Source organism: Electrophorus electricus, chromosome 18, assembly GCF_013358815.1.
Source record: "Electrophorus electricus isolate fEleEle1 chromosome 18, fEleEle1.pri, whole genome shotgun sequence".
Classification (NCBI taxonomy): domain Eukaryota; kingdom Metazoa; phylum Chordata; class Actinopteri; order Gymnotiformes; family Gymnotidae; genus Electrophorus; species Electrophorus electricus.
In genome coordinates, this window is record NC_049552.1 from 14,592,076 (window position 1) to 14,601,584 (window position 9,509).

General features: G+C 37.3%; 1 gene segment (V, D, J or C); it reads left to right on the plus strand.

The window, feature by feature from the left end:
• The first annotated feature begins 2,263 nt into the window (after positions 1-2,263).
• On the plus strand, positions 2,264-4,933 carry LOC118242960. The segment is given in 3 exon segments: positions 2,264-2,277; positions 2,426-2,526; positions 4,287-4,933. Coding segments are annotated over 2 exon segments (441 nt in total).
• Positions 4,934-9,509: the final 4,576 nt, after the last annotated feature.

Below are 9,509 nucleotides of genomic sequence, written 5' to 3' on the forward strand. Positions count from 1 at the left end.
ACGTCATCAAATTAATTTGATTCCTCATCAAGTCACTGAAGATCTAGAAACTCTGCAGTGTACTACTGTACTGTGAATGCTGTTCAGAAGCCTGAATCTCTGAATGTCTATATCTGTGACATATGTGTCTGATGATATATTTGGAAGCTCCAAAATGTTAAAGAAATTCAATACTTTCTACAATTTTATAATGGTCTGTCCAAATTGGTTGAACTAGGACAATGTGCTTGATCAACACAAGAGGGCAATAGTGAATTGAGAATTACAGGAGGGCAGCTGACTATTGGCTCAGAGGTCGGGCTCCTAAGAAACAGTGCAAATCAAGACAACATTTTCAGAGCAAAAACACTGAGCTAATTTTCATATTCTTAGCAAGAGAATACTGGACTAAAAGCAGTACACTTTAGTACAATTTTCTTTCTGGTAAGAGAGTTGAACACTGGAGTGAATGGTTAGAAAAGAGGACAAATTGCATTACTGTAGTCATTCTTTTGCTGCAGTTAACACTTCTTAGTTTTTCAGTCTGCAGGGGATGTGACTATATTTAACAATCTGAGGAATTAATGACTGCCATTGAAGGAGATGCAGCAGTTTTAAAGTGCGAGTACAACACTGAAGATCAATCACCATGTCTCCTCTGGTACAAGCAACAGAGGAATGGATTTCCAAAGTTTGTTCTAATGAACTTAACATTTGGACAAGGGCACACCGAACTTGAGATTAAAGCAAAATTTAGTGAAAATCTGGATTCCAAATCCAGTTCTGTTCCTTTGAGGATTCAGAAGATGCATGTGATTGACTGCTGTGTACTACTGTGCTCTGATGTCCACTTTGAAACATCAAACAGAGGAATCACTAAGTCTAGCTGGATTAGTCAGTGTATGAACCACAAATCTTTAGCACTTTCACAGGAGAAAACATCCTTTACTTCAATGTCCATCTGAGCAATACGACCTCACAATTCTTGAATAATATAAAATGCCAAAATGAAAATATGACAGCCACAAAATAGAGTCTTATAAATCCACACAGTCTTCATGTCTATATGATGGCTTATATATACATGCAAGGACAAGTGTCATTATCTCATTGACCTTCAGTGGCTCAGTGAAAAACAGTATACTGGGGTTCAGTTTACATTTACTGTGGCTGGTCTAAAATGAGAAAGTCGTGGTGTAACAGATACACATCCTGTGTGGGTTTCCAGGGACGTATTTCCTCAGGTGAAGTGCTCAGAACATACATCACTATTACACAGAGAATCCTCACAGAGCTGTGCTCCAAAACAGCTCAGCTATACAGCCTACTGCACATGTGGAAATACATACTACTGACAGTCACTGTGGCATCAGGTCATTCATGGTTATCGCAAAACTAATATTCATGTCATTGAACATGCAGATGGTAATGTCTTTATTTACCTTCTAAATCTGTTTAAATATAGTTTTTTCATACATTTTTCTTTCCACTCTTCCATAATACAGGTGTGTATGCAGATACGATTGGGCCGAGCAAGGAAGACACAAACATTGTAAAGTAAGAAACTAAAACTGTGACTTTCACATGTTCATATGAGTCAACCAGCACTTACATTTATCTGTACTGGTACAGACAGGACAGGACAGGTAACATAGCACCACAATATTTACTGCATCAAGGTGCAAAGTCCTACAAGGGTCAGAAGAGCACTCCTGCTGACCACTGGCATGAGGCAACAACAACAGAAAGCTCTACTGAACTTACTACCAGTGGACTACTGCTCACAGATACAGCTCTGTACTACTGTGCTCTCAGAGTAGTTGGCCCAGTGATACAAAGTCTCACACAAGCTGTACAAAAACATTGAAAGAGATAAAATTAATTAAACCACAGAAGATTAAAGTTATTTCTTTATTACACCTACTAATCTGTTACTCAAAAACAGATAAAGTTAGTGGCAACACCTGCAGGTGCAAAAAATAGACCTCATGAGTCAACAGTATCTCATGAGACATTTCAAACAGAGAAGGGCAAATCAGAATTTATGGGTATTACAACTTCAGGAATATTCTGAGAATTCTGAGAATTCTGTTACAGGTTACTCGCACTCACAGGTGAACAATTTGCCTGGGACACAAAGACATGGGAAAAATACAGGATCACATTCTTTCACGCACTCACTCTCACTCACTTACACACAGACACACACACACACACACACACACACACACACACACACACACACACACACACACACACACTTGAAGGTAGTAACAAGGACAAACACACATGTGAAAGGTAAATACAAGGCACCAAGAGCCAAAAAGGAGCTCCTGGTGTTATAGAAAACTACTTTACTTCAAAGAATATTGTGACTGCAGGCTATGATGTCACAAAAATAGATCCTTACAGGAGTACAAATCTATTCTTCAATCTCTCATTACAGCAGTTTTCACCAGATGGATTCACAGCAACACAAACAACCCAAAACTGAAGGAATTTTATTCAACATGGTGAGAGCAATCCTCATTCTCACCCTAGTATCAGGTATGTTCAATGCAATGGTTAAGGAAGAAATACACATAAACACATCATTATAAAATACATTCAAAATATGATCCTTGAAATTTCGTTTCCAGGTATATTTTGTCAAATTGTACCTAAAGAAGCCGTCTTGAATATTGCAGAGGAGGAGACTGTAAAACTCAGTTGTTCATATGAACCAAGCAGTGAATATGTTGAACTTCACTGGTACAGAGAACATCCTAACAAAGCACCTCAGTTTTTAGTGTGGAAAGGTTCTCGGGCATGGAGTCAGGATGCGTATTCTCCACATGTTCGGTTCCAGTCAACAACTTCCCGAACCTCCACTGAACTCACTATTACAAAACCAACTTTGGCAGATTCAGCTCTTTACTACTGTGCTCTTAGAGTAGGGGCCCAGTGATGCAAAGTTTCTGAGAGGTTGTACAAAAACAATATTAGATAATTCCCTTTGTATTTGTACATCAAACGACAGCTGGTTACAAACAAGGAAACCCATTACAAGCATGTGGTAACACCTGCAAAAATTGAAAAAAAAAAAAATTACTTAATTCTGGTGTTCTTTGATAGACCAGGCTTTTGGTACTGCCATGTCAATTGTTATTTATTTATTATATTCAAACTGTTATTATGTATATTTTCTTATTTCATCATTCAGGGAGACTTTCATGAGAATGATAAAGTGACTTTGTGAATGAACAGTCTCCATTGATACTGTAAACCTCTCTGTGTTTCAGGCCTCCCTTCTCATTCTCTCTGATAGGCAGCTCTTTACCTCCTTCTGCCCATCCTGTTACATCAGTATATTTACTGTGATAATACCAAACACTATAATACTTCTGGGCAATGATAATAAAACCATAATCTAGCCTGTCGACTCTAGTGTTAGTTATGCCCTTTTTAAAGATCCCACTATTAAACATTACTATTAAGCATCATAACAGTTCTGTGATAATTTGCACTGAATATGTGACATGAGAAGTTTGTCTGCTTTTGGTTTTCTGCCAGTGAGGAGATTTGAATAGGTGGAGCTATATGTGCTAATGTGTAACTATGTGTCTATAACTGTTACGTTTCAGCAGGAACAGGCAAGAGGCAGAATGCAAATGCAGGAGGTGGTTTAATAAGTGAGGGTAACAAAATATGGAGGGTAAAATAAACCGAGGCAAGGGGGAAACACTGGGGCAAAAACAATACAAAAACAGAGCAAATGGAAAAGCAAGGGCGACGACAACAATGGTGAGCGTAATCAAGACACAACAGAACCTAACTTACCAAAATAACCAACAACCTAGGGAACAAAACACAGGGCTTAAATAACCAAAACAATCAGGCATTAAACAGATACAGGTGAACATGCGAACAGTGAAAACTAAAACAAGGAGTGGAATGTGGAACAGATGGGGGCAGAAAAAACGAAACCAAGGAACGGAACAGTGAAGTAAAGGAAAACAGACATGACAGGGAAACTGAAGAAACAGTGATGCCAGGAGGGTGGCCATTCGTGACAGTAACAGCCTGGCATTTACATGTAATGCTAGAAATCTGAATTCACAGTCCAAATAAACATGATACTCTTCTATTGTGTCTTCATTGCTCTCTCCAATTTGGGTAAGTAATGTACTTACACAGGACTTAAAGTGACTTTTTTTTATTTTTTTGCTTTTCATATTTTCGAGGGTTGAGCACTTTTATTATTGCATTTAATGATTTCAAAAGAGGTTATTACTTTTCAAGGAGATTATTAATGAATTTGCTTTTAGTCACAGGTCTGGAAGCTATCAGACCAGACCAACCCACCATGTCTACAAATGAGAAACACAGCACCACACTGTCCTGCACATATGATGGATCACCTTATAGTCTCCTCTGGTATCGACAAAAACCTGGATCAAGACCAGAGTTTCTACTGCGTATTAACGAAGATGACGGATATACTGTAAAAGCTGAACCACCTTACCCACATTTGTCTATCAAACTTCATAAAAGTAACAAAAAAGTGGATCTGCTGATCTCCTCTGCTTCAGTATCAGACTCTGCACTGTACTACTGTGCTTTATGGCCCACAGTGACAAGAAACCCAGCAATGCTTTACAAAAACTGCGTGGGGAGTTAAAAGGCTTGTGGTGATATTATCTGTATTCTTATCTGAGGCTTGAAAATAAAACACAGACATGCTGAATTTCTATTGTATACACTGACACATCTAGTGTGAAGGCTATGGGATGTCTCTATCCACATTAAATGCATTTACTCTATTCCATTTACATTTCGTTAAGTAACAACTTATTTTGTATGTGTGATGCTGGATGGGTGTGAGTTGCAAGTGTGGATATGGAGTTTCTTTTTGTCTCCATGATAACAAAACAGAAATGCACTGCAGCAAGCGTTCACAACAAAAAAGCAATATAACAGCTGTGAGAAAGAACTCTGAATGCTTTAGACATGGCAAAGCAGCAGACAATCTAGTGGTGCAGCAGATGAGTAATGCGGAGAGAACCTGTGGGCTTTATGCAGGGAGAGGGAACAAAGAAGAAAAAGTTGAACATGATCAGTAATCAGCATATTGTGAATGGTACAAGTGCAGTGTGTGTGTGTGTGTGTGTGTGTGTGTGTGTGTGTGTGTGGCAGTCGGCATGTCCCTGGGCAGGGATGCCAGGTAGACCGTGAGAGTATGACATTATTAGATATTCAGCATTCACATTATGAGGAAAATTAAAATATAACTGATAAAGCTCAAAATGATTCATGAATATATCTGGGTTTGTCAAGTAAAGTCAAGCCCAACTCAGTTAGTTGGTGCAATAAAGACTGTAATTAGGAAAACTGCTATTGTTGGTTGGTATCCATCTGCAGATGAGGTGTTGGAAAGTTTGAGTCACTGGCCAGGACACTATTCAAATTTTGATCATGAGGAAGTTTACTGTTATTAATCTAGCAATGCTAATAATTTATTGCAAGCTGTGGCTATCTAACAATTTCAAAGCACAAAATAGACTAATATTTTGCCATACTATGTAGCAGATTAGCTTGCTAGATAGCAGGCCTCAACACTAACTGAATAAGTCAGATGACACAGTAAGACACAGAATACACAGAAGACCACTCAAGTTACATGATTCCTTTGAAGATTTATAGGTGTCTCTCATGTCCTGCTAATGACCCTTCTGTGTGCAGTGCTGTGCATTGTGTATTTGTGTATTTGCATTGTGTATTTGTCATGTTATACTTTTTGTGAGGGAACAAAATTGGTCTCGACTACTATACATGTACTGCAGTGCGTTGATGCAGGTGCATAAAACGTGAAACCCAGGACCAGGACAAAGGAAAAAAATAACCACTCGACACTGAAACACACTACTCGAGTTCTGTTTTCTATAGTTTCCTGTCTCGTGACTTTGTTTTGATTTTTTTCCTTGTTTTCCTTTAGTTCTCTTCTCATTAGTTTCTCCTTTTTCTTATTTAGTTCTTGTTAGTCTGTGTATTTAATCGCCGTGTCTGCCTAAGTGTTTCTTCTGACATTGTTGTCGGATGTCTTACCTTGTTATTCTACTGAGCCTAGACTGTTTCCCCCTGCCTGATTATTGTTTTGTGTTTCTCTCCTTGCTCTGTTTCTTTGATCAGCCTGTTTTATTGTCTTCCTGTTAACTTTATGTTCTCTTCTCTATGGCAGGTGACACCTATGGCAAATCCAATAGAACCAATTTTCCCCAATGAAACTGTGTTTCAGAGTGATAATGTTACTCTATCCTGCAGCTACAAAGAGTTCAGTGGTACTGTAGAGAATCTCCACTGGTACCAACAATATCCACAATCCAGACCAGAATTCCTCCTTTACATCTTTCCAAGTGAAACTAAAAGTGAACCTCTCCCTCCACGTCTATCTGCCAATGTTGATAAAAATCTGAAACAAGTAGATTTGCTGATCTCCTCTGCTGCAGTATCAGACTCTGCACTGTACTACTGTGCCCTGGTGCCCAGAGTGTGAGGAATCCTAGCTACACTGTACAAAAACCTCCTACTACACAGATAACATTAAATAGGTATAATATACATGATGTATATGGTTTAAATATGTATCTGAAAAGTGAAAACATGTCAATGTCTTTTAGAGAAACATGAATACAAAATTAATAAAAATGTTAAAAATAGGATTTTTGTGAAGTTTTATTTGTTTGATCATGATTGGACATACACATTTAACCCTCTATATGCTCATGGTCACCATGATTCCCTCCATGATTAGACAAATAAATCAAATACAATATATCATGCTCAAAAAGCATGCATTTCTGCAGAAACATCCTCCAGAAAACCTGCAAAAAGTTTATTTATTTATTTATTTATTTATTTAAAGATCTTAGTGTATCATACAACATCAACATTTTAAATGTAAACCTGTCATTGATGAGGCCTGTGATCCGTATATCTGCTCCGTGCAACACGGGAGCCACCAGAGAGACTTAAAGGCTACATAACAGAAATTTATCACAGGTAGTGATACAAAATAAAATAAAACACACAATAATCACTTTGCTCTATGATTTGAGATTAGACCATTGAACACAGGAAACAAAGATTTCACCAGCACCCTTTGGAGTCCTCAGGAAACTAAAATCTACTACACAAAAAATCTAAACTTTGAATCTTAAATTATCAGAAATGGAGGAAACAATGTGAGCCATGTGGATGGTCTAGATAATCTGGGTTTTATACTCGGCTTCCTGTTCTCTCATTGGTTACTAAAAGGAAAAGGAGGAGGAGCTGAAGTATGATGTACAGAAAGAATGTCAATGTGAGACTTCTAAGTTACTTCTAAGACAGACGGCAAAGTATTACACAATGTTTCTCTGTTTATTTATGCTTTTAATAATACTCACAGGTAAGACTTCCTTCCATTTACAAAATATACCTTACTTACATGTTTATATATTACAAATGTTTACATGTAAATATGTATGTACTGTTAAATATTATGTTACTACCTTCAATATGAACCTGTTGGAGAAATCATAAATCTGCATTGGATCAGTTTGTGTGACTAACTGAAGATCATTTTCAGGTGACAGCACACAGGACAGCATCACCTCTTTATCTACTGTAATCAGTTTTAAAGAAGACCAAACTGTTACACTCTCCTGTAACTACAGCTCCACTGTGACTACAGCCTATTTGCAGTGGTATCGCCAGTATTCCAATTCAAAGCCTCAGTTTCTTGTTTTAGTGACTGAATATGGACAAAATCAAACAGCTGATTCTGATCCTCGTCTGTCTACTCACGTTCATAAGAGTGTCAAGCGTGTGGATCTGCTGATCTCCTCTGCTGTAGTATCAGACTCTGCACTGTACTACTGCGCCCTGCAGCCCACAGTGACAGGAAAACATCATTCACTGTACAAAAACCTCCTACTGCACAGATAAGATTAAATAGGTATAATATATATGATGTATATGATTTAAATATGTATCTGAAAAGTGATGACTGAAATATTTGATAGTCACTATAGTGTGTCATAATGTGATATATGCTAATAAAACACATCAATGTCTTTTAGAGAAACATGAATACAAAAGCAGTACAAATGTTAAAAATAGGATTTTTGTGTAGTTTTATTTGTACGATATCATGGGTAGACGTGCACTATTCATTTTAAAATGACAATAGTCTGCTCATCTCCAACACTTTGATGCATCAACACAAAATATTTTTCCCTTCCATCTCACTGTGAAGACAACAGTCAACCAGAAGAGGGCAGACGTTACATAGAATAATGTTCTACCTTGTACCAATGTGGCTTGAAATTCTAGTGACAAGAAGATAGGACACTACATTCATCAAAATCATTTTTACGCTTAGCGCAAACCAATGAAATAATTTCAGTATAAATACATGATTTTATCAGAATCATTACTCTTTACCTGTTCCTTGTTGTTAAAGAGTCCAAGAGTATCCACACATCAGACCCCCACAACCAGGGCTCATGGTCACCATGATTCCCTCCATAATTAGACAAATAAAGCAAATACAATATACCATGCTCAAAAAGCATGCATTTCTGCAGGAACATCCTCCAGAAAACCTGCAAAAATTTTTTTTTGTTTTGTTTTGTTTTTTTAAGCTCAAAGAGTATCATGCAACATCAACATTTTAAATAAATATTAACTAATAGTTAATATCAATATTAACAACCTCATATAAGCCTGTCAGTGATGAGGCCTGTGATCCTGCCCCATGCAACACAGGTGCCACCAGAGAGACTTAAAGGCTACATAACAGAAACTGAACACAGGAAGTGATACAAAATAAAATAAAACATACAATAATCACTTTGAAAGTGCATAGTGCACTGTATGAGTCTGTTTGACCAACTCCAAAACAAAAATCCCAGATTACTTAGACCATGGCTCTATGATTTGAGATTAGACCACAGGACACAAATAATTCACCAGTACCCTTTGGAGTCTTCAGGAAACTAAAATCTACCACACAAAAAAAATCTAAACTTTGAATCTTAAATGATCAGAAATGGAGGAAACAATGTGAGCCATGTGGATGTTCTAGATAATTTGTCTTTTTTGCTGGGCTTCCTGCTCTCTCACTGGTTACTAAAAGGAAAAAGGAGGAGCTGAAGTATGATGTACACAAAGATTGTCAGTGAGAATTCTAAGCTACTTATAAGACAGAGGGCAAAGTTTAACACAATGTTTCTATGTTTATTTATGCTCTTAACAGTACTCACAGGTAAGACTTTTGTTCCATTTACCATATATCCATTATTTACATTTTTATATATTACATATGTTTACCTGTTAGAAATATTTATGTTTTGTTAAATATTATGTTACTCTTCTCAGTATGAACCAGTTAAGGAGTAATCATTAATCTGTATTGGATCAGTTTGTGTGACACTGTTTAACTGACTAACTTAAGATCTTCTTCAGGTGACACTACACAGGATAGCATCACCTCTTTATCATCTGCAGTC